At 39.1% G+C, this 27,671-nt stretch overlaps 5 protein-coding genes, 1 long non-coding RNA gene and 1 pseudogene across 23 annotated transcripts; 1 reads left to right on the forward strand and 6 right to left on the reverse strand.

Moving 5' to 3' along the window:
* Positions 1–1,192: 1,192 nt before the first annotated feature.
* On the reverse strand, positions 1,193–1,735 carry LOC109128772 (uncharacterized; annotated as a pseudogene).
* Positions 1,736–2,321: 586 nt separating this feature from the next.
* Positions 2,322–2,836, reverse strand: LOC104741929 (uncharacterized). The gene has a single exon (XM_010462863.3). The coding sequence runs from the start codon at positions 2,735–2,737 to the stop codon at positions 2,459–2,461; it is 279 nt and encodes a 92-aa protein (XP_010461165.1). The 5' UTR covers positions 2,738–2,836; the 3' UTR covers positions 2,322–2,458.
* A 290-nt stretch (positions 2,837–3,126) lies between these two features.
* Positions 3,127–7,737, reverse strand: LOC104741930 (ATP-dependent RNA helicase DEAH13). Of its 2 annotated transcripts, XM_010462865.3 has the most exons (7): positions 7,466–7,737; positions 7,209–7,369; positions 7,067–7,127; positions 6,625–6,945; positions 6,327–6,542; positions 4,723–6,231; positions 3,127–4,630 (listed from the first exon to the last, which is right to left on the reverse strand). In XM_010462865.3, exons 2-7 carry the CDS (start codon positions 7,295–7,297, stop codon positions 3,242–3,244), a joined length of 3,585 nt encoding a protein of 1,194 aa, XP_010461167.2. In that variant the 5' UTR covers positions 7,298–7,369; positions 7,466–7,737; the 3' UTR covers positions 3,127–3,241. The 2 variants fall into 2 exon arrangements, with proteins under 2 accessions (XP_010461167.2, XP_087342568.1); XM_087486442.1 differs by lacking the exon at positions 7,466–7,737 and having other exon boundaries at positions 7,063–7,127; positions 7,209–7,269.
* Positions 7,682–12,571, reverse strand: LOC104741931 (uncharacterized). 3 transcript variants are annotated; one of them, XM_010462866.3, is made up of 14 exons: positions 12,331–12,571; positions 12,012–12,227; positions 11,835–11,906; positions 11,507–11,708; positions 11,270–11,400; positions 10,701–11,093; positions 10,478–10,612; positions 9,881–10,012; positions 9,499–9,654; positions 9,155–9,388; positions 8,678–8,844; positions 8,480–8,594; positions 8,272–8,352; positions 7,682–8,042 (listed from the first exon to the last, which is right to left on the reverse strand). In XM_010462866.3, the coding sequence occupies exons 1-14, from the start codon at positions 12,457–12,459 to the stop codon at positions 7,818–7,820; spliced, it is 2,388 nt and encodes a 795-aa protein (XP_010461168.2). In that variant the 5' UTR covers positions 12,460–12,571; the 3' UTR covers positions 7,682–7,817. The 3 variants fall into 3 exon arrangements, with proteins under 3 accessions (XP_010461168.2, XP_019091256.2, XP_087342569.1); XM_019235711.2 differs by having other exon boundaries at positions 12,012–12,513; XM_087486443.1 differs by lacking the exons at positions 11,835–11,906; positions 12,012–12,227; positions 12,331–12,571 and having other exon boundaries at positions 11,511–11,639.
* A 128-nt stretch (positions 12,572–12,699) lies between these two features.
* Positions 12,700–22,128, reverse strand: LOC104741932 (nuclear pore complex protein NUP160). Of its 2 annotated transcripts, none has more exons than XM_087486439.1 (26): positions 21,689–22,128; positions 21,315–21,579; positions 21,175–21,232; positions 20,852–21,009; positions 20,672–20,757; positions 20,446–20,550; positions 20,215–20,312; positions 19,657–19,774; positions 19,385–19,567; positions 19,072–19,258; positions 18,417–18,982; positions 18,106–18,268; positions 17,741–18,015; positions 17,428–17,615; positions 17,150–17,226; positions 16,666–17,033; positions 16,285–16,353; positions 15,894–16,200; positions 15,618–15,737; positions 15,085–15,193; positions 14,936–15,004; positions 14,708–14,834; positions 14,087–14,194; positions 13,510–13,650; positions 13,002–13,175; positions 12,700–12,901 (listed from the first exon to the last, which is right to left on the reverse strand). In XM_087486439.1, the coding sequence occupies exons 1-26, from the start codon at positions 22,043–22,045 to the stop codon at positions 12,857–12,859; spliced, it is 4,521 nt and encodes a 1,506-aa protein (XP_087342565.1). In that variant the 5' UTR covers positions 22,046–22,128; the 3' UTR covers positions 12,700–12,856. The 2 variants fall into 2 exon arrangements, with proteins under 2 accessions (XP_087342565.1, XP_087342566.1); XM_087486440.1 differs by having other exon boundaries at positions 16,666–17,024; positions 21,689–22,118.
* Positions 22,129–22,205: 77 nt separating this feature from the next.
* On the forward strand, positions 22,206–27,187 carry LOC104741935 (uncharacterized). Of its 14 annotated transcripts, none has more exons than XR_015580865.1 (9): positions 22,206–22,594; positions 22,750–22,892; positions 23,003–23,153; positions 23,272–23,427; positions 23,665–23,919; positions 24,061–24,144; positions 24,827–24,955; positions 25,153–26,242; positions 26,343–27,187. It is a non-coding gene; the product is annotated as an uncharacterized LOC104741935 (long non-coding RNA). The 14 variants fall into 14 exon arrangements; XR_015580870.1 differs by having other exon boundaries at positions 22,215–22,594; positions 24,024–24,722; positions 26,334–27,187; XR_015580871.1 differs by having other exon boundaries at positions 22,215–22,594; positions 24,024–24,722.
* Positions 24,156–26,953, reverse strand: LOC147928331 (PHD finger protein At1g33420-like). The gene is made up of 3 exons (XM_087486444.1): positions 26,320–26,953; positions 25,253–26,168; positions 24,156–25,160 (listed from the first exon to the last, which is right to left on the reverse strand). The coding sequence occupies exons 1-3, from the start codon at positions 26,675–26,677 to the stop codon at positions 24,332–24,334; spliced, it is 2,103 nt and encodes a 700-aa protein (XP_087342570.1). The 5' UTR covers positions 26,678–26,953; the 3' UTR covers positions 24,156–24,331.
* Positions 27,188–27,671: the final 484 nt, after the last annotated feature.

A 27,671-nucleotide genomic window follows, 5' to 3' on the forward strand; every position in this document is an offset into this window, starting at 1 on the left:
AACTTAATTGAATGATAACTCATGTTACCGATCAAAGCCCTATTCTTTTTTTCTTGATAGTATTTTGAGTTAACACTCCTCGATACTAAAATTATTCATTTCAATATTTATCCACTATTGTTCATTTTAATATTCGAAATAAACATCCATCATTATGATAACACAACGAAAAAGTTGAAAGAAGCTGGAGCAATCCCTTAAGCGATTTTTTTTTTCTGTTCATATGTCACAAGACAATGGATTGTATATTCATAAAATTATATTAATTTAGATTACGTTCATGGATTTTAATTGATTTGGAAACATGGTATGTAAGACTTAGATTAACGTAGATTGTATTACAATTTTAGAAATATGGTACTTAAGAATTTAATAATTTCATTTCATTGTTCATCAAAAATCCACATGTGGGTTTTAAGTTACTATGAAGTTTCCCCAACACTTAATGTTGCGCAAATCGTCACCATTTACCGAGATGAACTCGTGTTTCCCTTCATCATACGCAAAGACAATTGGTGGATGGGAAAAATTATATGCCACCTCCAAAAACAAGTGTTGAAAGACAGATCACAACCACTCCAACACGACCCGTTTCATACCGACCTTCACAACATGATCTCTAGTCTCTACAATCAAGTATTGGAAGACTTAAATTAATCAATTTGATTTTTCACTATGTGCTAATATGAACATGCTCTTTTGTATATATATTTATTTTGTTCAAGTCTTTGTAATTTATTCTTCAAAAAAAAAAAAAAATAGTATAGTGTAGTTTGAAGAAATAGTAAAAAGTCCCAAAATTAGTTTCTATTTGAATTGATCAAACATCATGTACAAGTGTGTTTGTACCGGGGATTACACAGTTTAAACAAATAAAGATTTTGTGGGAAAGAGCAAGCAAGTTCTTTTATTAATCGGGGAAAACGTGAGATCGTCACTTAAAACGAGTCGAGATAGAGCTTGTTAGTTCACAAGCGAACTAGCAAGCTTAAAGGGACGAACTGAAAACAAGAATGAATTATACGAAAGACAATAGCAGTTTTCGATGCAAAGTGTTGCTCTGTAGGTATTGTCTGCGGGTCCGGATCCTTTCTCCAATAGATGTCTCGAGCTATTTATAAGCGAATGTAGAGTTAGAACACTCTAGGGTTTTCTGTGTGAAATCCCGAGATTGTCCTCCGAGGTTGGCCCATTTCCTTCTATCTCTGGTGAGTCTTTGTTGGGCCGAGTTGGCATATGGGGCAAAGCCCATATCCAACAAAGTGGTTAACATTTTGCAACTAACTCTATATGACAAATGCATCATATATTTGCATCCCCAAGTCGTAATCATTTTGCATCTTCTCGATCCTGTCTCAACTAGTTAGGACCCCAACAGCTCAAGTACATAACCGTTCTCAAAGACTCCTCAGCTTGCTTGGCCTTAACATCATCCTTAACTGAAGCTACAACGGTGGTGGTGGTTGACGAAGAAGAGAATCTGTTCGCCTGAGAAGCGGATCTCACGTTATTCTTGATACGTTGATTCACAGATCTGATCAAGTAGTTCCACCGGCATATGCCTAATTGATCCTTGGACGCTTCCAAGGCTCCGATGCTTGCTGCTACTAACCATGTTTTGCTCGTTCAACTCATCTTTTTTTTTGTGTTTGATTGGAGAAGTTAAACTCTTTGCTTCTTGTAAATACTGAATTGTGTGTATTGTTGTGAAGTTTGAAGATGAAGAAGATGAGAATGGAGCAGTTTGTTTATATAATAAGAGAAGTGTAGCAGCTGGTTAGAGTCAAAACCAGATGCTGTCTCCCATTGGTTTTGCCCAAGTTTAAGTCGTTTCGTTTGAGGTTAGTTAATTACCATTGTGTCCGCATAGAAACAAACTTGATCAGGGATAATGTTGTCTTCTAACAAATCCTGGATTAGTGGATTTTATTACAGTAACTATCATGCGCACCTCGTTTCGGCTATCTACGTGTCATTAGAGACACAGCCACTTCCTCTTTCTTCGTGACACAACCTCATCATCATCACTTACATTGATGGAAAATCTTGGCTTTACACTATTATAGTAGTACTACGTTATTTTGACAAGCATGTCTCCAGGCTCATCATTACCAAACTGAAAACAGTGCACTCTGTATCATCAATCTGCTAATCATACTAACGAATGTGAAATGTTTATAAAGTTTACGTCTATACAAGAAAGAAATACAAAGGAGCAGCATGTGTGGATAAAGAAAGGAACATTTGACTAAAAATACTAGAGTAGTTTGAAACAAATAGTAAAAGTCTGAGAGTATTATATATATGATAAAACTTTATAGTAGCATCCCAAATCCATCTTCCATTAGAATCATGAACAATATGTACAATTTATCATTTTGTATCCATCTACTAGACAACGAATCCTGTCACATAATTTGCATCGCAAAAACAGTGCTAAAAAGAGATCCTGTCTCAATTAATTAGGACCCCAGCAGCTCAAATACATAACCGTCCTAAGAGACTCCTCAGCTTGCTTCGCCTTAACGTCATCCTTAACGGAAGCTACAACAACGGTGGTGGTAGTCGACGAAGAAGAGAATCTGTTGGCCTGAGAAGCGGATCTCACGTTGTTCTTGATACGTTGATTCACTGATCTGATCAAGTAGTTCCACCGGCATAAGCCTAATTGATCCTTGGACGCTTCCACGGCTCCAATGCTTGCAGCTACTAACCATGCTTTGCTCGTTGAACCCATCTTTTTTCTCTTGTTTGATTGGAGAAGTTAAACTCTTTTGCTTTCTTGTGAATAGTGAACAGTGTGTATTGTGAAGTTTGAAGATGATGAAGATGAGAATGAAGGAGTTTGTTTAAATAAGAAGAGAAGTGTCGCAGCTGGTTAGAGTCAAAACCAGATGTTGTCTCCCATTGGTTTTGTCCAAGTTTATGTCGTCTGAGGCTAGTTAATTTACCATTGTGTCCGCATAAGAACAAACTTGATCAGGGACAATATTGTCTTTCATAGATCCCGGATTAGTGGATTTATTACCGCAACTATGCGCAGCTGGTTTGGGTTGTGTCTATGTGTCCGTGATTTTTAACTTAATATTTATATGACTCCATATATATTATATTTTTAATATATAATTAAAAAAAATTAACTTTCACCATTGATATCAAAATTTTCTCCTTTTTTTGGAGATAGTAAATAAACAAAAAAAGAGGATTTTAAAATGTGTGAAAAAACATCTAAAACACACAATTACCTCATCTGACCTCTTTCTTTAACATGAGCCTCTTTTAGCATTCTTTGCCAGAGCTCTTTGACACGATGACGAAACTTTTTCTGAAACCAAACTTCAATCTCCGAGTAAAGCACCTTCGGGTTCTGTCCCCAACTCTTTCTCAGACTCTCCAAACTATCAATCTTCTTCTCTGTCAAAGCTATCACCAAACTCCCAACTCTTTCTAAACCCCAAGCTTCTCTTTCCAACAACGTTTCAGGTTTCCCAGCTAACAACAACCTAACCCTTTTCAAACAAGGCAATACCTCTCCTTGAAGCAAAGCGCATCCGAATGCCGCTGCTCTGTCTCTATCCTCTGTTATTGCCACACTGTGAGGCGGAAGCTCCCAATTATAAGGACCGAAACTTGGCACCACCCAGCACAAAACTCTATCTTCCTCACTCGAGTAGTACGGTTTCGGGTCCTTGAGCGGCGAGGAGAACACGCAGAGGGATTTAGCGTGCTTCACTAGCCATTCCGGCTTCACTCGTGTTGCTCCGTGCATGTATGGTCTGTTGGTGAGTAGGAGCTCGCTGTAGACTAATAACTCCGGAGCCGAGTTTATGAGAGACGACCAGCGGTGCAAGAAAACAGGTTCTTGAACCGCACATGCTTGGTATTCTGTCGCTTTCGTCTTTCTGGCTACACGGTCTGCCCATCCCGCACAGATGGCTTCTCCTAACAGTTCCTCTTCGTTCTGTAGAAGAGGGTTTTTTGAGGAAGACGATGTGGTGATTCTCCATGACTTCTCCACGTCTTGTATAGTCCCATGAGTCCATGAGAAACAGTCTTCGGTTTCTGAGGGCTTACAACAGCTGAAAACAAGTCGCAAAAGCTGATTTTTGAGCTTAGACATCTCGTCCATGGTCTTCAAATGCAACCCATTTGCCTCGCAGAAGCCTGCGCCATTCTCTGAGACCTCAAAGGTATGCAATGCGTAAGCTACCGTCAAAGCATCGCTGCTCGGGTTGGAAAATCTATTCCGTGCGGCTCTAATCTTCTCTTTCCGCTCCTTTCTCCGTTGTTTCTCGTCTTGCTTGACGGTTTTGCCAGCATCTTCGGACTCGTTTTTCTTGTCTCCTTCAAATTGCATTATCAAAGGGTTTGGTAAGCTCAGTGCGGCTACCGCTGCAACCGCGTATCCAAGGACAAGATTCGCGCGTGAGTAATTCCGGGTCTCTTTTAGCATTTGGATGACTGTGAGAAGCATTCTTGAGTGACGTGGACTCATGGGGTAGTGAGACATAGCCTTTCCTAATGGTGTTAACCTTCCGTTGCTGTCTAGAGCCTCTAAAGCTTTTAAGCATCGTTCTGCTTCTCTAATAGAAGATGGCTCAGGCGGAGTTGGAAACGGGAAATTCTCAACCTGTTGGCAATAGAAAAACGCAAAGTTTCATCAAGACAGACAGATAAGAAAGAGATCTAGTCCATTGACAATGGTGCTTACAAACGTCTTACCTTTGGAATGTTCATAGATTTCATGAGAAGAACGACTCCATCAACAGGAACTTTTGTGATTTCAGGAGGCGAAGATTCCTCAAATATATTGCTAAAAACCGCAGATGAATAGAGACGATAACAGTGGCCAGGTCCAGTTCGTCCAGATCTTCCAGCTCTTTGACTAGCCGAAGCTTGGCTTATCCAATCTACCTCATAACTTTCCATACCAGTCTTAGAATCGTAATTCTTTACTTTAACCCGACCTGTATCAACCACATACTTAATACCAGGAATAGTAAGAGAAGTTTCTGCTACATTAGTCGCCACAACCACAAGTCTTTCTTCTTTCTCAACTTCCTCAAACACTCGAAGCTGTGCAGCTGGAGATAGCATTGCATAAAGCGGAAGAACACGTAATTTTCCTGGAGTAAATGAGGTTTTCTCCTGCTCAGCCTCTTGATCCTCTGCTGCAATGGACTTGGTTGTCTCAACAGATACGGATCCATTTTTATCTGACAAAGCATTAAACGCTGCTCGAAGAGCTTCAAGCTTCCCTTCCTCTACAAATGGATATGCAGAGCTGTCATCAATAGTTTCCCAGTCGCTGTCTTCATCAGACTCATACATGTCTTCTTCAAAACCATCATCATAGTTACCATCACCAATATCGGAAGGATCTTCTTCATGTGAACTAAACCTGTAATTTTGATTGTTGGAGCCATCATTAAATGCTTCAGCAATCTCTTTCATGTCAATACCACCAAATGAAACATCATCGCATTTCTTCTTAGCGGAAGCATCTCTTTTAGCAGCTTGAACAACAAATTCCTTTGAAAAATTACGTAACTTGTCACATAAATGATCAACTTCTCTCTGGCCGGTCACAAAAACAAGTATTCCTCCTTGTGGTAACTTTTTGTGAATTGACATCACTTTCTTAAGAGCTTGACCGATATAATCAACAATCTCAGTCTTCTTGGAGAAATGTATAGTTACTGGAAACTGTCGAGTGGGAACCTCTATAAGCGGAGGTACCTTCGGGAATAACCTTTTCCCCGATACAAAATCTTCCACTCGCAAAGTCGCACTCATCAATATAAGTTTAAGTGGCGTGATAGCTTGGTGTTCTGAGGTTACCGCGCATCCAGATTGAAGACTCTTTTGTTGCTCTACGTAGTATTCCTGTCGGATTTTGATGACTCGAGTGAGCATCCCAATTAAAATGTCTGTGTTCAGGCTTCTTTCATGAGCTTCATCGAGAATTATCACAGAGTAACGCCTCAACAAGAAGTCATTCTGAATCTCACGAAGTAAAATCCCATCGGTCATAAACTTGATAGAGGAGTTGTCGCCAATCTTTTTGTCGTACCTAACCTGAAACCCAACTTCTTTTCCTAGATGAACACCAAGCTCAAATGCCACTCTCTTGGCAGTCGCAAGGACAGCAACACGGCGTGGTTGGGTAATCCCGATAATCCCACTTCGAGAAATGCATTGCTTTGAACCAAAACCAGCTTCGTAAAGGAACTGAAAGATCCAGAAACAGAAACATAAAACTAGATTAGATATTAAACTAGAAATCTATCTGAGACCATAAACTCAGGTATCAGAAACAAACTGACCTGAGGAACTTGAGTGGTTTTACCACACCCGGTATGTCCTGAAATAATAACCGTAGGGTGATGATTAATAGCTTCCATAATCTCCTGCTCCATCATTACTATGGGAAGATCCTTCCTCGTCTCTTCAACTTCGGCTGGTCTAGAAACATGAACTACAAAGGCAGGCACACGAGGTCCTTGTACAGCAGCTACATCTTCATTCTCAATTTCCTCATCCTATTTTAATATCAAACCCATTAGAACCAATCAAACCACAAATATACAGTAGCTGAACAAGAAACTATCGGAGTTGACAAACCATTCTTTGTGAGCCTTCTTCTCCATCATCATCACGATGTAGGATCATACCAACAGTAGCGTCGTCTACCACGAGCTTGTTACTAGTTTCTTGAGCAGAAACAGAACTGAGTTCATCATCAACCAGTAGTTCATAATCAGTTACAAAAGTAGGAGTAACAATTTCAGCATGTTCTTGTGTTGTTGTAGGTTCTTCGTCATCATCATCATCGTCATCGTCTTTTTGCTGCTCGTCGTCGGCTGATTCATCAGAAAGCTCAGTCCCAAAACCAGCTTTAGAAAATTCCATTGCTCTCCTACGTTTCTCCAGCTTCGTCGCTGACTGAATTAAAAAAAAAAAAGATTTAACCAAACCACAAACGGAGATTCAGAACAACATCATCATAGTAAGAAAAAAAGAAAAAAAAAAAAAAAAAAAAGATAGAAACTTTCGTCTTACTTACTCTGCCTATAACTGTTGACGATTGCAAAAGCGATGATATATCCTCAGGTATCTTGTACTGTCTGTGTAAAAAATTCAATACCCAAAATTGAAATAAAATAAAATCAAACAATTTACGAATTGAAGAAGCGTTGATGACATACTCTAACGCCTGGGCAGTGTATGCATAGAAGTTTTCATTCTCTTTCTCTTCCGCCAATTTCTTCAGCTTCCGTTTCTGAGAGTTGCTCATTACCGTTTCTTTACTTTAAGTCAGTTTCCGTTTCCGAGATGTTCTTGAAACCGTGTTCTTATTTGAATTCAGCTTATCATGCATAGCAAATTCCAAAATCTCATCAGCAATTAGAATCCCCCAAAAATCTTATTGAGGGTTTTTATTAGGATTTTTTGTTTGTTTTACCTTATTGTTCTTCTTCTTTCTTGGTGGCATTACTTCTAAATTGCAATCGTCTCCCATTCCATTTGCCATCATTGTTCAAATCGAATCGACCCCGAAAGCTGATCGGATCTTCAGACAAGAGAGAGATAAACCTTCAAAAAGGGGTTCTGATTGACACAGCAACCACCTCGTCGGAGATACAGACTTTTTGCCTGCCCAAAATCGTCGTTTCGCGACTTAAGTCCCAAAAAAAACTTGTTAAAACCCTAAGATGAAACAAACGACATCGTCTCGGAAAAAAACCACAAACTAAACCGGCTTAATATTTTTTGTATTTTACAAAAAGCAGCTATTACAACACAAACTTTTTAGGTTAAGATGACAAGTTCACAGCTTTGGCAGCTTCTTGCTTAAGACATGGGAGATAAGAGAAGAGAGTCTCAGCATGTGACCCGTAATACTTGGAGAATATCTGAGACAATCTCTTTGTTGTCTTCCATGCTCCACTTGAATCACCTGATGCTAGCTGAATCGACGCAAGCTTCACCATTTCATTTCCAATCACCACGTGTTCTTCCTCATACAGCCTCTTCAGAATCTGCCACCAAACACCAAAAATTTATCTCACATCTCACCCATTACCAGTTGGGATTAATGAGATTTTTACACGCACAAAATAAAAATTTTAACGGTGGTTTTGAGGGATTTGGCTTGCTCGAGCAGTTTTCATATTTTATACAACCCACTGTTCTCATCATTGTCAATCGTGGAATCACTTTGTGGCCTAAATCGAAGCAGTATCATTATATTACAGGGTTTTTTTTTACCTTAATGGATGCTTCACAATGCTTTCTTGCATCCACCAGTTCTTCAGCTAAATAGCAGACCTGAGCAACCTTATCCTCCGCCTGAACATACAAAATTGTGAAACGTAAGTCATGTCTGTTTCCTCTGAAGGTTGGAGAGGATTAATCACGATATGCGATATAGAAAGGCTTAAAATCCTATAGAAGAAAAAAGAGGAACTTGACTCACATCAGCAATGTCTTTGTTATACATGTGAAGGAAAGTTCTAAGCACGGCAATGGACCTTAAACAATCTGATACTACAGAAACATTGGCCTGCCCTGAATTTATCAACTCGTCCACCCTGACACACTCGAGAGATCCAAGTGTTAAAGAGAAAATTTACATTAATTATTAACTTGAAGTTTCAAGATAAAACCCAGGCACCTTCTTAAGTGATTCCAAGCTTTGTTCACTGCTGCATGAGAATTTTCTATAGCACTGCGGGAACCACATTTCAAACATATCTCAGGTTCTATATGAAGGGAATCTCTCCGTTTACTGAGCAAACTTGAAGCCACTTCCTCAACATCAGTATGCATCTTCTCCCACACCTATGAAACCAACACAGTTAAACCCATACTAAACTATATTGGTGGTAATGCCGTTAAGAAACACTAATCCTTAAACAGATAACAGCTTAAAGTAAAAATGGACATAACACCATGGATATGTTTCATCGCTCTACTCCAAAAGGAATTGAGCAGCGGAAAATAAAATTCTGCTTTTAGTAAGAAAGTAGAACTGTCTACCTTGGCAGTTTAAGAATGACTAATGAACACCTTTGTTTACAGCAGGGAAATTTTTATATGAACTCCACGGAAGCTAAACCCTGATTATTTGGCTTAAAATATATCAGATTACCTGAACGTGATGATCCAGGCTTTTTGGAGCAGTCAAGAAATGATTTAGCTTCTCGGACTCGCATGTGGCCACATTACTATCCAAAACTACACCAGTACAGTTTGTATTGACACAGCAATACCCATTGATAACTAGGTCAGATATGTTAATTTGAGAGCAGCAGCGGCACCGACAATGGAAAAAGTACTCTTCTTCAAGAAATCTAATGCGATCTTTGCAATCCCATTTTCCGACCTGTGAATTGTAATGCATACTCATTAAAAAGGTATGGACTTCAAAAGCACTCAGAAGATATTTGATACAGAACAAGGTAACAAATAGAGACAAGAGGATCACAAAAATACCTCAGGACCATATGAAAGCTCAAGGGGACAACCCATGGGAACAAACTCTGTTGTTCGCACAACAAGTCCACGTGAAAGGAAATACAAATGGATGTTTGGCTTGCAGGAATGGTTGAACAAACTACCAGTTTTATAGAGAGCCTGACCAACTCTGATCTGTGGATAAAACAACAATAATTGACAAAAGAAAAAGAGATCTTTCAGAACGGACCAATGTATGTCATAACGTCCAAATGGTGGACGCTCACCAATTTTTATAGAATAGCTGGTTTATAGATAGTTCGCATCTTTGTAAGTGGTAATACCTAGTCCAAATGAGTTCTCTAAGTGAGAAAGGGCATAGAATAACATTCTAACAAGCAGTAACTCTGCCAAGACAAACCTGCTCTAAACTTTGAATCTGCTCTTTGGCTGAGACGTTTCCAGATGGGATGCATTTAAAAGAATCGCCACTGGATTTCATGCGGACAACTGCTATAGAGTTCACCTTGATTTGTGACACCAGTATGATAGTCTACACAGAGAGGAAAAATCCAGACAGCGGTCAACACCACATATGCAAATTTTGAAAAGAAAAAGAAGAACAATGCCAAAACATAATGTTGCACAGGCGTCATGTACACAGCTATACTTCTCCATAAATTCATGATATTAGGAACTCATCGAGAAAACCATATACGTACAGTATTGTTTCAGGCGGTAAAGGTTTTGGGCATTGAGGATAGATATAATCCAAAAATTAAAAACCATTTAAAAAAAAAATTGATTATCTCAACGATAGGTGGTAAACTAAAGTCCAATGAAAAAAGATCATAAAAGCAAACATCCTTGATCATCTATGTATGCAAATATATCTTATAAGACTAAGTCACCAACAATTACTGAAGTCAATATGTGAAAGCCTGCGTAATTTCTAAAGAGCAAAGTTAACTTCAATGGGAGATTGATTGGGTTAGTGAGGGAGATGTAGAGGACACACCTGTGTCACAGCAGCTTCACAGACCGAAAGATCAGGGCAGCTTGATTTATTAAGGCACAAAATTAATACTATGGAAAGTAGATGCAACTCCAACTTGGTCTCTGGTTTCATCATAGAGTAGCTATGGGAAAGTTCCTGTAGAAGACATTGGGTAGTCGCTCCATAATTAGATTTGCTGGACTATTGCAAATGATGGAAAACATTTTACAGTAAAAGAACATACCAATATCTCCTGAAGGTTAGAAAGATCTGTAGCTGCTTTCCCTTGATTTATCAATTTCATTATAAGTCGACCAGCTAAAACAGCATCAGATGGCAGTACAGCAGGCCAATTGGCTCCACGACACTCATGCTGGTGTTCTTGAATGCACTCATTTTCAGAATAATATGTGTCAGCTGATGTAATGCCTTTAATATGCTCAACAATATCATCAGGTAGATTCTGAAAAACGTGGTGCTTGTCCCTCTCATTTGTGGACAGCATTCCACCTGATTGAATTTGGCAGGACTCTGAGCAGTACACAGGGATTGAACATGATGGACATGGAACAGCATCAGCAGGCAACTCATTCAGGCAAAAGTGGCAATGTGTTTCCCGACAACTTTTTGATATGACCTGTACGTGACATGACCATCGAAAAATGTTCAGTACCAAAAGAAAATTTGTATGTTAAAGCATGAAACAATCAATATCTTCATCTGTTTCAGAAAACCTATTGAAGGCTAAAACCATGTACAATTGACTAGAATTCTCTTTTGTTTTTTAAAACCTCATTGTATCACAACTCATACCACACTAAAAGGTTCCTCGATATGAATCACAGACGCTTGTTCAATATCACATTCTGATACCATACCCCTTCCTTTCTCGATTGTCGATACACAATGCAACTTTACTCCACTTTGCACACTCGGCAGATGATCTACAGGCCAATAATATATACAGGTCAAAACCCAACATTCCTCCCTGAATCTCAGAATGGGAGATCTTCTGGCCTAAAATTGTACTGGAAATTGGGAAAATCTCACCTACACTGGCATAGTTGCTCGGATGATATTCATCGTGTTCCGATGTTTGCTTATTCTGGTAGTTCGGAATAGCGTTAAGTTCGTTTTGTAACTGCTTCTTCCCCGCCAATGATGACTCAAGCGACATAGAAACTGTAATGTCAAGGAACGCATCTTTATAGTTTCCAAGAAGAGAATTAAGTTTGCCTCTCCTATACCAAGCCTGACAAACACAAAGGATCAATGAAAACTGGAGTGACAATGGCAGAATCGAAAGCTGAAATCTCTTAAAAGTCCAAAAAATTAAACTGTAGCAATAAGAACGGGACTAGTAAGCATATAAGAAGACCTTTGCATAACAAGGATCAATCCGGAGAGCGCGATGGCAGTCCCGTAAGCTCTCTTTTAGAAGCCCAAGATTCTAAGACATAATAAAAAACGAGAACATATATGAGAGAAGAAAAAAGCTTTAGATAATTGAATGATGGAATTGGGTAAAAGGAAAAAAGAGAGGTTAAATATTTACATGAAGGACATTAGCTCTATTCAGAAACAGAGAAGCTAGTAAGCTCTTGTCTCCTCCATCAGGAGGAGCAACGCGTAAAGCTTTAGAGTAGAAACGCAAAGCGTCGTGAAAATCCCGGCTGCGAAAGCTGAGATTTCCTCGACGTTTCAAGTCAAGAGATGTCTCTTCGTTCTTCCCACAGCAGCCCAAATCAGGATCAGCTAACTCACTCACCGCCTGAAATGGCAAACCAAGGGAAACAGGAGAGCTGTGAGAACTCCAATTGAAGAAGATACGAACACAGAGAAGAGTAGGTTTTCGGGTAATTTTGTATGCGTACTTGGTGAAATTGGGGAAGACCCAGAAACAAACGGAGAAGAGAAGAAGTAGTTGTGAGAAGATCATCGTCGCTGCTCGATTTCACTGTTTTGAGAAGATCGTCAGGAATCAGCGATTTCAATTTCTCCATTGTTGCTCCTCTCCCACACTCACTCACAAACTCGCCATTTGAATTCAGTCTTATTTGACCACAACCATTCTACGAGTAAATGTTTGGTTCGGTTTGGTTTAAATTGGTTGAATTCAGTCTTTAGAATTGAAGTAATAACCAACCACTTAATACAAATCCAAAACCGGCCGGTTGTATTGGATTTTCAATTTTGTATCAATAATGGCTATTTTAGCTACACATGTAAAAAACAGAAAAAAAAAGAGAAACTTGGCTTTCATTTTCTTGTTCGAGTTTTCTCTATAGTGCCCATAGAAAAGAGACTTGTTTTGACTAAGACTAACAAAAGCAAAACCCTGATACAATTATTCACACGGATCAATCATGTGACCCCCTTTTTTCCAGTTCACTACTTTCTTCAACCGGTTGCAGAAGATACAGCATCATTTGAATCCACCTTCAACTGAAACAAATCAAAAACCACCAAAAGCGAAACATTGCTTATTAGACTGATCAAAACATAATTTGCATCTCTGCTGATTTTCATCATTGCAAATTTTTACCAGCTTTAAGTGATTGAGCAACGCTTGATGGAGTTGTGCCTTTAGCTTCTGGCACTGCTCCAACATCCTTCCTGAGTCCATCGTTTTCTCCAGCGCCAACCAGAGTCTTTCCACTGTTGTATAAGGAAACCAAACCCCTGATACCTTTTTCCTCTTCAATACCTCTGCTGGCTTCTGTTTTTACACAAGAGAGAAACCAAGGCTATTCAGTCCTAACATCTGAATCATGCTCATCAGAGAGTATTAAGAAGAACATGTCAATGCAAATGCAATCTCACGCTTAGTCCAATGTTTCTTAAGGGTATTAATCTACAACCTAATTGTTTTACTGTTTTGTGAGATTCTTGCAACTTCAACATTCTCCAAGTTTTGTTATTTTATTTTCAATTCGACCATGATAAGCTGTAAAACCCGAGCAAAGCTACAAATCCTAATATGGAGAAAACTTATCCTGTCGCGAGAGTCTTATAATCCAACAATCAGTCTCCACAGATAGTTCATAACTTACCGATGATGCAAATGAGTCCATGTACTCCAGTAGCAAATTAGTGGCCTCTGTAAGACGCCCATAATCAACGTATAACTGAAACAAGGAAGCAGGACTTGCTTCTTTCCCAGCCATTCCCAGAGATTTTTCCTTCTGACCGTCCTGTCGAAGACACAAGAAACTGATCTTAAATGAAACCAGAGGAAAAAAAACCTTACAAAATTGCTTCTTTCCATGGTTGGTGTAAATGGAAAGGGACAACAATAATTCCATCGAGATATAATATACAATCTCTTTCAACATTAAGCAAACATACTGTGCCAAACATCTCTGACACTGTCTTGACTTAAGATGATATACAACAGCAACAACGCATAACTATACAGAATCTGCAGCTCAGATATATTATAAATGAATCAAATTGGCTTACTAATGCAACATTCTTCACGCATGTTAATTATTTCGATCAAGGATGTAGCAAAACCAAATTCAAAATTTCATGCCAAGAATTCAAAGCTACTTAAATGAATTGAACTCTATATACTGCATACTAAAAATGATCCATTACGACTACCCTAACACATATCCAAAATATTACCTTGAACATTTGAATCAGCCAGAGAGGTAATTCGATACACGAATCTGCTTGAAGAAGTGTTGAAGCAACAGAAACTGGTAGCTTAGCATGTATGTCTATGTACCTCTTCTGCATTTATACATATCCAATACACAAATTATTTCAAGGAACAAATAATGAACAAAACCTGGATCAAGCCCTCAAGCAACATAGCACATTTCCTAAGCGAAAAATACGATTACACTCCCAGTAAAGGAAGATTTCCAAACTCCCTAAGCCCTAAGCACCAATTACAAATCTTCAGGCACACATGAGCGAACCAATTACACTCCTAGAAAAGGATAGCGACAAAGCATGCTGGTCTCGTTGACAGGAATTGTGAAAAAATAGGGTACGCTGCTCTGGTTTTAGTGACCAAAATACTATTAATATAAGGATATGCCTACAATCCAGGATGCATTCTTGTTGCATCCAATTCACAACCATTTAGATTCAGAGCAACTAAGTACCTATCTCCGGAATAATACAGCTCATGAAGACATCCAACACTTTTCAATGCTCCCAAAATCCGGAGTAGTAATAAACTAGATACCAACAACAAAAAAAACTATATTTGCAATCAAGGATTCAGAAGTTACTGACCAGATAAACCTCAAGAATTTCCCAGTCACCGGCCAACTTAGAGCCCTGAACAGCAGGGCTTCTATCAGGCGAATGGATAACTTCTTCATCGTTAGATGTTAACATCAGAATAGGCCTGAGTTCATTTCTGTAAAATAAATGAATAAATATATTAATGATGTGTTTGATAAGCCAGGCAAGTCAACAAGTATCAATGAAATACCAAGCAACTAAGGAAAAGTCACTCACGATGTCCACAACGTTCCTTTAGCAGGGCAACATTTAATTGCCATATTCTCAAATACCTTTTCCAGCTCCCTGAGAAAAAGCAGTAATTCTTAAACCTACGTAAATCCTCAAGGAATATGACTTCAGCATATACCAAGCAAGAAATTTACCTTTTCAATGCTGAGCCACTCCAAAACTTTAAAACAACAGTAAATGCCATGTCATACAAGTTTGCCTGGACGAGAAGGTCAACCAAATCCGATGGTGGCTTCTCAAGTCCTGAAGTAAAGAAAGCAACACATAATTATAGAAATGATTGTACGAGATGACTTCGAAACAATCAGCAGGTATCTGAAACCCTCCTGGAATCAAATTATGTCTTAGGTATATTGTATAGAACACAGTCATGCCACCTAGCAGTCTGCCATGGAAGTCATGTCCATTCAGTAACTAAACTAACGATGCAAAAAAGCTACCTCATAAAGAAAAGGAAACTGTCAATATTTCAACAGTGACAATAGATCAAGCTCTTTATTTCCTCACATCACATTTGGGGTGAACATACTCTGCAATTTTCTGTCAACTACAGTCGCAGAAGCCTCTTAAATAGTTCTAAAGCACCGATTACTCATAGTTCCAACGGCTGCCTACCCTATACTGTAAAATCAAAATAGACCATGGAGGAATTGGGAGACAATTTTACCTGAATATGTCCACCCGAAATTTTTTAGAGAAAGCATGTATTCAGCAGTAGTAAAAACAAACTCGTTTTGGAGATTCTCGATATCAATGCAACTCTGCTCCCGTTTGGGTTGGTCATTACCTGCAGAAAAGGTAATTCAAAATGTCGATATTCAAGTGATAGGTAAACATTAAAGCAAAATGATGCTTCAAGGCATAGATTCTGGTTAGTACAATAACGTAAAATTTCAGTATCAATAAGAAACGACAAGTAACATATGTGGTAGTGAGGACTAACATTGTTCTCCTTCTGATATTCTAGCCTTTTTAACCGGATAGCGTGTGGATTCTTCTGGTAATGGATCAATCCAAGCATACCCAGGATGAACAAGAGATAATGCATTCACAGCAGCAGAAAGTCCATTAAGCCTTTCTTGCAAAACCAGGGACATGTGTTTGTAATCCTTGCATGCTGCCTCGCTTCTCAAACGAGCAGAAAACTGATACATGTAACTTGCCGCCATTCGCCAATTGTGTCTTCTCATCTCATAAGCATAAAGCAGCTTGTATGGATTCGGCTTCATCATTATTTCAGAACGTCCGGCCTACAAATCGTAGAAAATGAAAGAAACAATAGTAAAGAATATACCAAGCGCAGAAACAAATCTACTCTGTTTTCCACAAAATACCTTCCAAAAGAGCTCTTGGGTGATCTTCTCTGTTAAGCCGATGAAAGGTAGATGTCCATCACAGAGGATCTGAAATCAAAAGAGAAATATTCATGGAGATTTGCTTTTAAAGTCATGGTAGTACAACAATCTTTGTCCTGAGCATTTACGACAGCACCCACAACAGCATAATTATTTTAATTCCAGACAAACATACACCTACCAAAACGAGAAATTGCACACAAGTTATACGGTTTATGATATGTATGGTGATAATGATCTGTGAAATGTTCTCGTGGTACCAGATAATACAGAGTAAAAGGGTTTTTGGGGTATTGGTCCACACTTGCCAGAAGCATAGACGGAAAAAGATAAGAGAGGAAGAGCATTCTTAACCTCTACCTTTGTTTTGCCACATTCAAATAGAACTATTATGAAGCGCCTCAAACAGATGCGCTTAATCTCCTCATCAGGGTTTGAAATTATAGCACAGTAAGCATCATTCAATTGATTCAGATCTAAGGTGAACTTGAAAACATTTGCCCACAGTCGTCCTCTAGTGTAAGTGGCAGCTTTAGTTATATCGAATTCCTCAGTACTCTCTATGAAATTATAGGCCTCATCTACTTGTTCAAGGGCTGCGTAGGCAAACTGACAAGCTCCTTCACTTATATTGTACCGTTCAAAAATTTGCATAGCCCACTCATAGTAATGAAGTTTCCATGTCGCACTAGACATAGCACCACCTGAGATACTGGGACCTGCTTCAACTAAACAGAGAGTACAAAGGAAAAAATGAATATGCAAGACATAAAGCCTGGTTTTCGTAATAATATGCCAACTGGCGAATAACTAGAGAAAGAACAAATTTCTTTGAGGAGCTCACCCGTTGTGGCAGGCGAAAATCCTGCTTCTTTAGACAAGCTGTGCAAAGCCTTCCAAGATCCTTCACCTGATGACGCTCTACAATGGGACAGGGTAACATTAGGAAAAACGAAGAAAAATGTTCTTGAAGTGGTAATATTAGAAAATAAATGAACCAGAGACATTGAACAGAGAAGGCAGAGAATAGCCACATATTTGCCTTGCCACAATATATAATTTATACATTACGTATGGAGACAGGGCTTCAAAATTCTCAGAATAACTTTAAATAATAAGCACCTGAAGAAGCAGCGGATGGCGTCAACTATCTTCCTCTCTCTTAGTATCCCGCATGCTCCACGTTGTACTTGGTCCAGTAGGCAACAACCACGGAGATGTTGAAGAAGGCACCAATCTCCACTCGTATCTTGAGAACATCCAAATGTTTTCTCCCCGCGTAAACTTGCCTCCACAACCGTAAGGATTCGCTTGAGAAGGTAATTAAAATATACAGAAAAAAACAGAGAAATCAGCAATTGAGTCAACTAGCAGTTAGCAGAATAGAACTTTCTTGATGGAAAAGGTCCGTCAATGAAACTGAGACATGTTTTACCTCGACAGCATCAGATTGTCCATTCCTAATCAACCTAAGAGTAAGCTCAGTGGAGCGTCTTAACAGTGAAGAAGAGTCCTCTCCTGTTTTACTATAACGAATCCAGCTGATAAAGTTTTGCACCAAACTTGTAATGATTTGTGAACTCGGAAGATATCCCAAGTTAAAGCGGTTGTCCACAATGCAACTTCGGTCACTAAAGAGAAGAATAAACGCCAATGAGAAACCACATTTCCCAAGCATTGCATTCCATGATCTTTTATCAATGCTGCTATCTGCAATGAAGAAATGATTTTTTTCCAGTCAGAAATATTGGCAATGAGGTACGAGTATTGGAGAATATTTTCCAAGGACAACAAACCTACCAATCTGTAGAGATGAAAGTTTCAAGCTAAAATCTTCCATAGAAGTTGACTCAGCAGGAGTGGTAACAAAGAAAAGGATGATCAGCCACTCTGAGACAATGTCTTGGATCATCGGAAGTAACTCAAGGCGTAGCTTGCATATGTCTTGCTGTGACATATTAACCTGCAGAAAGACAAAGAATGAATGACTAAGTTTAGAATATTTATATGATCACAAATATACAATATGTAACATTAGTATCAAAATATAAACAACACTAATTCCAATTAAGGAATACATCTTGACAATAATATACCCAGTGGGAACTGACCTGCCCAGCAATGTTAAGCAGATAGCTGACGAGTAGGAAGATGTCAAAGGCAGATTCAAACATCACCTTTACAAACTGAGAAGTAGCTTGGACGAGGATAGAACTACAGATATCAGATAATGCCTCACCATCATTTTTTTGCATAGATTTCTTAGGGACCAAATACTGCAAATAGTGCTCCATGATAGTAAAAACTTTTTCCCAAGATCCAGCCCGTTGACATAGAGCAGAGAGAGACAATAGCATGTCAATGGAGAATGTTCTAAGGTTTTTTTGAGTTTCTAGCTCTTTTTCCCATGCTCTATCAGCACCAAGATCTGACCACGTACGCTGACCTATCGACGAAGAATATCCCGACTCAAGGATGTTAACTAAGCGAGGAACAATTTCATCAGATGAGATAATTGGCTTTCCAGTAATTGATTCATAATAAATGGCATAAGGAGCACCACCCCACTGTTTACTTATCTTCGAAGTACATCTTAGTACCTCTGCCAGAATTTCATGTTCATTGTGGGGCACACCAAAGCCTAAGCTAATCAGGTTGTTGTGTTCGGAGGAAGAACCTATCAAAAGGAAAATACAGTATTAAGTCTTAAGCGATTGGAAATAAACAAGGAAATTTTGGTTCTAGATACAAGAATAATTTACTTACCTCCAAGGCTGTTCTCAGAGTTCTCCAATCTAAAAAACAATGATAAAGAATTGTTTCTAACTAAACCAATAACATCTGACTGAACCAGCAACGTGCGAGGTTCGTTATTCTTGCACCAATGATGGAGATAGCATGTACAAAAGTTTTTCCACCAATGAAAAACTGAAATAGAAGAATCAGTCGTAACCTGACATAAGAAAAGGCATATTTCAGCTTTTATGACCCAGAATTCATGCCAACTCTCAGTAGAATGCATCGTATACATTGTATCTACAAGGTACTCTAGAACTTAACAACTTAACAAAAACCAAACCTCATGCTCAACCAGTAAAAGAATCTCGCTTGTAAGCTCATCAAGACTTAAAGATTGAAACTCAGAATCGGTCCAGTGTTTGTTGTGGTTCAGTAAAGTTAGACGCAAGGCAACATTGTGGAAAATTCCAGGACAAAGAAGCCTGCGTAAGAAGATCGATGAAATGAATCCCATAATTTGATCCTGCAGAATGCAACATAGGTTAAAATGGACTCAAGCAAATAAATTATAGTTTTGTTCAACAAAATGAAAGCTAGTTTTAGCATAAAGACCTTTGCAGATGAAAACAATGAATGAGCTGTCAAAAGAAGTTCATGTGAAGAGCTCCTAGAACTCAGAAATAGCTGTTCAGAAATGTAGTCTTCCTGCAAAGCGTAAGACTCTGCTTCCCTAGGTCAAAGAAAACAATTCAAAATAGAGCATTATCAACCATCAAGAAAGCAGTGAACACTAGAATATCTGTAGTAGTTAGCATAATAACTATGATAAATGATACACTAGAGCACCATATTGCCTCCACAGTTTAGAAACCAACAATCTTTCTTAACCTAACCTACTAAAATAATTTCGAAACCCATCTCGGTAAGCAATATCTGGGAAGGTCACCTAGAGTTTTGCATTTTTTTCAAGAAGATTCCAAGAATTTTCCATCACAAGGAAATTCACCTAGTTGCATTTACACTAACGATAGTAAAGATTCAAAGCTACAGAGGACCAGAGAAACCAGAAGCACACATATAACCTCTAATACAGCATGTATAATGCAAGCTTTACATGGAGTACGGAGTATCTCAACCAAGTCAGCAGAAAAAGATTCTTATTGAACTTACATGGTGCTAGATTTCTGGCACAACATGTGAGATGTCAATTCATCGGCCTTAAGAATCCAGATCTTGTCGGATGTAAATCTGACATCCCGCAATTCCCCCTGCAAAGTAAGGATGTGCAAATTCAACAAAGTTGCAAGCCAAGGAAAAATAATGGAGTTGAAAATTCAACATAGTAATGAGCAAAAGAAATACATATAGTATGTGTCACAATTATGAGCCCAAAAGATGTACCTCTTCCACTGGAATATTCTGTAATCCAGAATCTAGAGACAAAGCTATTCCATCCACCGAACTAAAGTGCAGACCATATACAGTGATCACGTCCATGCTGTCATCCTTCAAATATTGGGAAAAGGTTATTCGACATAGAATTCAATATAAAATAACTTTATATATGTCCCAGTCAAGTCAATCCGTCAGTTGTAAAGAATTAAAAATACTGATTGTGAACGCTTACCATACTCTTCCTATACAAGACAGCTAATGGAATGAAGCCAGAATCGTAATCGGCTTTTCCCAACCATAGCCTCAGACACATAACCCCTAGTATAAGACGCATGAGAAAAAAGTCAAAACAAAGGCAAAAAATAATAAAATAACGTCAGCTAATGGTCACCGGTGAACTAGCAGATATTACCCTCAAGGTTCTTAGCAGCTATACTGTGACAAAAGACCCTGCTATAACTCAAAATATCCCAGACACGTAATGCCCCATCAGCATGAAGCACAGATATGTAATTTCTTCCATGAACTTCTGATACAAATAAATCTTGCACGGCTGCAACCACTGTTCCCCTGCATTGCACGTCATAAGAGGTTATTGAGATAAACATCACAAGAGGGAAAATAAAATACAGCACATAGCGAAAGATAACATTAGCATTGCTTCTCTCTTCTAAATATATAAAGTAATGCAGTATTACGATAACATTTTTCTAACAACTGTACTACAAGACATACCTTACGAAGCCCCATAGACGACCAAATCCGGTATCATCACGCAGGTCATGGTGAAAACCTGATAAGATACAAGGAAATAAAAAAGAAAATGGAAGAAACATCAAAAATTGAGATACTAAGCTAGTGCAGAGTAATATTACCTGATGAATTCTGATAATACTTGACAGGTTGGAAGCAAGAGACACAACCATCAGACTTCCCAAGAAAAATGAAACCAGGCAATGCAGCAACGCTAGTAACACGAGCTTCGTTCAAGTAAGGACGAACATCCAAGTGAATCAGATGATCAAGCGGGAAGACTGAGCCAGACTTATAGGGCGACTTATTCGAGAGTTTAAGGACGTAGACAACACCAGACGGCGTGAGAGCGTAAAGACAGTAGACAAGACGACCACTATCACTACCCTGCCCGATTCAATTCCATAGCTTTCAAGTTCAACACACAACAAAAACAAAAAAAAAGCAATAAAACCAACGGATAAAAAAATGGAGAAGACGGTTGGTTAAATCGAACCTCAACAGCGTATACAAAAGCAAAAGGAGAGAGAGCCTGAGCGAAGACGAAACGCAGCCCAGTAATCGGAAATCCCGATTTAGCAGAGAGTTGAAGAAGCTCGATCACATTGGAACTCGTCTTGTTGATTCTCCAAACGAAAGATATCGGAGGCTCCCCAATCACATCGCTAGAAGCGTAGTCTTCAGACGAAGGAAGCTGAACACACTCATCGTCCTCACTTGAATTAGTACCATTAACAGTAATAGAAGAAGGAGAAGGAGAAGGCACAGATATCTCGATCCATTTGACTACATTCCCGCCGCCGGCAACAGGGACCTCCATACCGGCAGACGAATTCCGACGATTCTCCTCCATTACTCTCTCTGAACCCTAAACCTTCTTTCCAGAAAAAAAAAATTGATGACGAACTAATGTTTTTTTTTCAAGTAATCAGATGTGAAAGTTTTATTGGGCCTTATTAAGTTCGGCCCATTAAGTCTTCCGTGAAACTGAAAACCTAACAATTAACGGTGGCATTTAACTTGGTTTTTAACTCTTTTTTTCCCTGAAACAAATTGTCTTCTTTCTGTTGCAGACAGCGATTTCTTTCTTCTTCATCTTCATCTTCTTCACGGTTCTTCTCTTCTTCTTCTTAATCGCTTTCACATGGCTGCTTCTAGTTCCAAAAACATTGGAGAAAGAGACTAGAGCTCCCAAGGATGATTCGTTTTGAATCCGTTGAATTGTTAATTTTTTTGTTCATCAATTCAATCTTGCCGTAGAGTGAATTATGATATTTTAGGGGTTTATTAGGGTTTCAATCCTCATGGAGTCGCGCCGTAATCAATTTGTTCAATTCGATGATTTTCGTCGGATGGATGAAGTTGGTGCTGCTTCGATCGATCTCGTTCGATTCATCTTAAGGTAAGAAACCGACCAATTAGTCGAATTTGACTTTCCGATTCTTATAAATTCTCCAAAACGGATGTTTTTGTATGATTCGGATTTATATGTTGTGGTTCGTTCTTGTATGGCTTTGTATTTATGCTGATAAAACCAATTGAATTGATGAATCGCAGATTCTTAGCATCGTTTTCGTTCTAAGCGATTGATCATGAAGCGATGGATCATGATACGATCAGCAATAAGCTTCAGAAAGTTTTGTTTTCCATGGAAACGGCCTTTATGGGAAAAAGATGAAAATATTGATTGCGCCTTAGAGGTTAGGTTGATTACCCTTTGTTGCCCATCACATGAATATCCTCTCTTTTTTTGTTTCTGTCATCAGCAACTTTTTTATAATGGTAATATCTATATTTCTGATCATTGTAGGGTTTGCAGAAGTATGTCAAGGAATAACTATTATCAGGGCTATCCCACCTTCTAACGAGGTTGTCGACAAGATACACAACTGCTTTGAATGTGCTTGACGCCTTGGCATTTGGATATAACTTTGGTGTTTCATGATGATGGTCATTTGTTGGTAAGCTGTGCACTATTTCCAGTTTTTTTTTAACACAAAGTGAAGGCAGCTGATTCAAGTGCAAGATTTATCTGGTGCTCCAATTATAAATGGTTGTCTAATATCGGTTTTCGTGTAGCATGCAGAGAACGAAATTACTGAAATCAACTCCTTCTAAACTCCTCTCGACAAGCTGTTGCACGCTCATTAGCAACCTGATGCATCAAAGTAGATGAACCGTAGTCTGGCTGGAGCAGATGTGTTCTTTCCCTTCCTCATATATGTAACAATCAAGGTACGCTCTCTTTACAATTTCAACTCACTCAAATATGTGTTGTTTTGTGCTCTCTCCAATTTCTAAGGTCTAATTGTAATATTTTGATTTTTTCTGTGGTGTAAATTCTCTCCAGGTCAAATTGCTATTCAAAGCCTCGAGGCTGCTTTTATAAAAGAACCTTTTTCTTAGAATTCCTTTTCACTGTTTCTATATAGTGATTACTGATAAAATTACTTCTTTGATCTGCAATTGCAGGCAAATCCTCTTCACTTGCTTTACAACCTCAAGTTCGTCCGGCTATACTGGAGGAAGGCCAAAATTGTCTCTGAGGGTGTTTGTCATTTGACAAACTTTAGCCAAGACATTTATTAATGGAACTCTTGAAGAAACTGCGCAAGAGAAAGATCATTTCAGAGAAGCAAGTCCAGCTTGATTGTAAAGTTTTGCAGCGCTGAGTAAGAAGGTTGAATATGGCATCAATGACATGCAATGACATGCTTTTAATAATTGGTGAGATAATTTAAGTGATTTGCATTATTTGTGATACTTTTGGTGTAGGAAATTAGTAATCTTAGTACTTGGTTTCTCTTGTATGATTTTTGTTTTTTAAGCAGGAGTCTTATTTTTGAGCTTCTTATGTGCTCACAACAGATCTGGGCAAACCCATGAAGGCAGAGGAATGTGGGAGATTTAAGAGTAAAGTGCAGATATGAAGCAAGTAAAAAAAGAGGAAAGGTAAATGATTCTGGCATCATAAACATTAGTCCTCCTTCATAAATGTCATTTTCCCATGATAACAACACTAAGATTTAGGATTGAATTCTTGACGTGGTCATGTGTTACAATCACGGGTAGAAATCTTAAGCCACTTGCAGTTTTGTGCCTAGAAAAGAACCTATATACAGAACGATCATAAATACAGTCAGCCTACACTAAGTGTTACGGATAAATTAGATCCACTGCCCATAGCAGCTGACTCACCTCTACAAACGAAGCCAGCTTTGGGCACTTGACTAGAACCACGCTCATTGTCAGATTGCTTTGATCTCTTGCTGTACATATCAATGCATCTGAAACAATGGAACTTGGAAGGTAGTTCATCGGCGTTCTTGATCCCAGCACATCTAGTATGGTGCCACACGCCACACACATCACAAGCCAACATCCTCTCACCATCATCATCCTTTGTGCCACACTTGCAATCAACTTTCCAATTATCTACCCCTCTCTCCATGCGGTATCGAAGGAGCCCATGTTTTGAGCATCTCCCCTTAACCCGTACAACGCCATTTGTGCCAACTAGAAATTTCAGGGTAATTGAGTCATCTAGAGAGCCATAACCTAGGAGCTCCTCGACTTCAAACCTCTTGAACATTGCATACACTTCCTGAAATGCCTTAGCACCTTCGGTTTTCAGGTCAGAAACAGTAGCATTCAATGGCAAAACCAACAGCTCAGGTGGAGGGGCTGGGCATTCTTTGGACTCATCGGAAAGCTCAACACAGCACCAGAGGTTGATTGCAAAGGGGTTCACTGTGCTGAACAGGTGATCTTTTATGAAATGCTTACAGTCTAGTATTTTCGTGGCTGCATCAATCATTTTATCTCTTGTAGCCCGAGACCTAAACTCGGCCATGGTTTGTGGGTGCAACAAAGTTTCATACAAATATCTTAAGTCTTGTTTGACATGCTCCGCTGATACATTATTTACTTGTTTACATAAGCGGTGCACATTGCTGACAGGTTCAAGCCTGAAGTTCATAGGCAAAGTTTAAGATAATTATGAGCACTGGAAACCAACCAACCCGAGCAGAATAAGAAGAGACATCTCTTGAAAATTTACCTGTACTCAAAGTCGTTTGAACCAGGATTGCAACGGGAGCAGACTACTTGAGATCCATCATCCGCCAAAACCCCTCCAAAATGCTTGAGACAGTAATCAATCAGTTGTGGAGAGCCTGTTCTGCAAACAGAACTTTTGAGAGCCCACCTTGTAACCCAGTTGGGTCGTGGACGTCCTGCAGCTTTCAGTATCTTAATCATGGCTTGCTGTACACATTCCACGTCACTCCTTGACCAAGCACACAGTACAGAAGACTTGGATGATGTAGGTTTTGATCGGTTCTCACGAATCAGCTGTAGCAGAAAGGAGAAGAGGTCTTTCACAGTCACAAGCTCTGAGCACGAGAGTGATTGGTAGAAGCCAATAGTGGAGTGCAGCTGAGTTCTTGGTTTCCTCCCCTGGTACAAAAACTCAGAGAGAGGTATCTCAGATAAAGTATCCACCGCACTGTGGTAAGCTTCCCTTGTGAGTGCATAGCTCCCAGATTTGAATTCATAACCCCACTCACTGTACCAGGAGCGCCCTCTAGTGATCCCATGAATCAACCGGTAATCCATGCCGTACTTCCTTGACACATCCATCACGCTTGCCTTACGAACAGCAAGGGAGGAACAAAGCCTGTCCCAAAAGTCCATAATGGCACGACCAGTCAAAAAACCAGAGCCACCTTCTCTCCCGTTGAGAGACAAGAGATGAGCAAAGCCGTTGGAGTGGATGACACCGTGAAGGAGGTGAGTGTTGTCTTCAAGCTGAGAGTAAACCCAGTCTTCAATATCCAGAGCCAAGCTGCACCACTTGCAGTTGCTGCCTTCAGAGAAATTTTGAGTATTACCACACCTCGGGCAAGCCTTAGTGTCTCCTCGAGACCTTATGATGAAGTGATACCTCTTTCTGCACACTGGATGACTACTCCAACCTTTGAAAAAACAAAGAGATTATTTAGCTCAGTATTTGCTTTCAATCTAATGCATGCGCACACCATGATAACAGGTAAATAAAACTTTATTTTTGAAAAGAGAAAAAGTTTGAAACTTTTTTATGAGGAATCTGGAAGGACGTGGACTCACCAACGACTCGGCAGTGGTCACAGTAGACAGATCTAGAGGATCTGGTGACATCCTCCTCCACAACATCGAGAGAGACGACCCTAGAAGAGAGATCTGAAGCACCGTCCGTCGAATCCCCAGGCCTGAGCATGATCTGCCACGTCATCAAGCTCGAGAAGAGCGTCGAGGGAGGGAAAGTGACACGCGCGTGGGTACCGAGGAAGGTTCTGACACAATCGCGAAACGGCGGCAAGGTGGTGGTGGAATCGCCGCCGTTGGTGTGATCGGAGGGGAAAGTAGAGAAATCGTAGAGATCGGCAGAGATTCTGTTGCAACGCCTCGCTCGCTTCGCAGACCTACAGCCGTTCATCACCGCCATGACCGTAACAGAGGGTTTGTTTTTTCCGACACTAAAACTAAAAACTTAGAAAGAAAAAAGAGATAGAGAGAGAGAGAGAGAGATTTGAGATTTACGATACAGAAGAGAGAAGGTGAAGGGGGTGTTTTTTAGAAGGGGAGTGTTGTTTTTTTTTTGGCGGAGAGATTTTCCCTCTCAAAAGTTTTGCGGGGGAGAGGAAGATTTTAGGGTTTTTTGGGGGTATTGACTAAAATGCTTGACCGATTCTGATGGTGGGGAGAGAGAGAGAGAAGGAACAAAGGAAGATATGCTTTTCATTATTTTTGTTTGTTTCTTTTTATTTTATTTTATTTTACTCACCAATTTCTGGAGGAGGGAGTGGGACCCATCCACTGATTCCAAATTCGAGGCGGTTTCGATTTCTTTTTCTCCAAGCCTTTTTTTTTTTTTTTTTTCCTTATTTTCCTTCTCATTCGTTTTGATTCTCCTTGTTTAAAAAAGATTAAATTAATAAAGTAGCCGTACTAATCCTATGTCTATCCAATTCCGATTGTGACACCTCGATCCTCTTGTGGAAATCTCTTGAATCCAAACTTTTAAAAAATCACATAAATCCGGTGATTTTCTTTTGGTATTGTTTGAAAATAAAATATAAGCCAATGATTTAAGCAAATCCAAAAAAAAAGTTCATATTTAAAAAAAAAAATCCAGTGATTTACTTTACTTCCCCCTGTTTTTTGTTATAAAGTTTATTTTAAAAAAAAAATCAAGATCTTTAGTTATATATATATATATATATATATTTATTACAAAAATTATAACATAAATGTGAATAAAATACTTTATTAGCTCAGCTTTGATTAAAGCATACATAAAAAAGAGTTGATTATCTCCTAAACGGGCACAATTATTTCCTTTCTTGCTAAAATAATTTTAAATCCTTGACTTACCCAATTGACCCAACAAAAAAAAACCCATAATCTTAAGAACCCATTTTTTCCACACCAAAAAAAAG

The sequence above is a fragment of the Camelina sativa genome, chromosome 14 (assembly GCF_030686135.1).
Source record: "Camelina sativa cultivar CO46 ecotype springtype chromosome 14, ASM3068613v1".
Classification (NCBI taxonomy): Eukaryota; Viridiplantae; Streptophyta; class Magnoliopsida; order Brassicales; family Brassicaceae; genus Camelina; species Camelina sativa.

Excerpts from the sequence above, each read along its gene's own strand:
- LOC147928331 (XM_087486444.1), bottom strand. The coding sequence starts at position 26,677 with ATGGCGGTGATGAACGGCTGTAGGTCTGCGAAGCGAGCGAGGCGTTGC. Across the intron at positions 26,169-26,319 it reads TGACCACTGCCGAGTCGTTG|GTTGGAGTAGTCATCCAGTG; the intron begins GTGAGTCCACGT and ends GTTTTTTCAAAG. Across the intron at positions 25,161-25,252 it reads TCAAACGACTTTGAGTACAG|GCTTGAACCTGTCAGCAATG; the intron begins GTAAATTTTCAA and ends TATGAACTTCAG.
- LOC104741929 (XM_010462863.3), bottom strand. The coding sequence starts at position 2,737 with ATGGGTTCAACGAGCAAAGCATGGTTAGTAGCTGCAAGCATTGGAGCC.
- LOC104741932 (XM_087486439.1), bottom strand. The coding sequence starts at position 22,045 with ATGGAGGAGAATCGTCGGAATTCGTCTGCCGGTATGGAGGTCCCTGTT. Across the intron at positions 17,616-17,740 it reads GACAATCTGATGCTGTCGAG|CGAATCCTTACGGTTGTGGA; the intron begins GTAAAACATGTC and ends TACCTTCTCAAG. Across the intron at positions 15,005-15,084 it reads AGTGGCTCAGCATTGAAAAG|GGAGCTGGAAAAGGTATTTG; the intron begins GTAAATTTCTTG and ends GCTTTTTCTCAG.
- LOC104741930 (XM_010462865.3), bottom strand. The coding sequence starts at position 7,297 with ATGAGCAACTCTCAGAAACGGAAGCTGAAGAAATTGGCGGAAGAGAAA. Across the intron at positions 7,128-7,208 it reads TACACTGCCCAGGCGTTAGA|ACAGTACAAGATACCTGAGG; the intron begins GTATGTCATCAA and ends TTTTTTACACAG. Across the intron at positions 6,543-6,624 it reads AAGAAGGCTCACAAAGAATG|GATGAGGAAATTGAGAATGA; the intron begins GTTTGTCAACTC and ends ATATTAAAATAG.
- LOC104741931 (XM_019235711.2), bottom strand. The coding sequence starts at position 12,395 with ATGATCTTCTCACAACTACTTCTTCTCTTCTCCGTTTGTTTCTGGGTC. Across the intron at positions 10,013-10,477 it reads GTGAAGCTGCTGTGACACAG|ACTATCATACTGGTGTCACA; the intron begins GTGTGTCCTCTA and ends CTCTCTGTGTAG. Across the intron at positions 9,655-9,880 it reads AGATTCAAAGTTTAGAGCAG|ATCAGAGTTGGTCAGGCTCT; the intron begins GTTTGTCTTGGC and ends TTTTATCCACAG.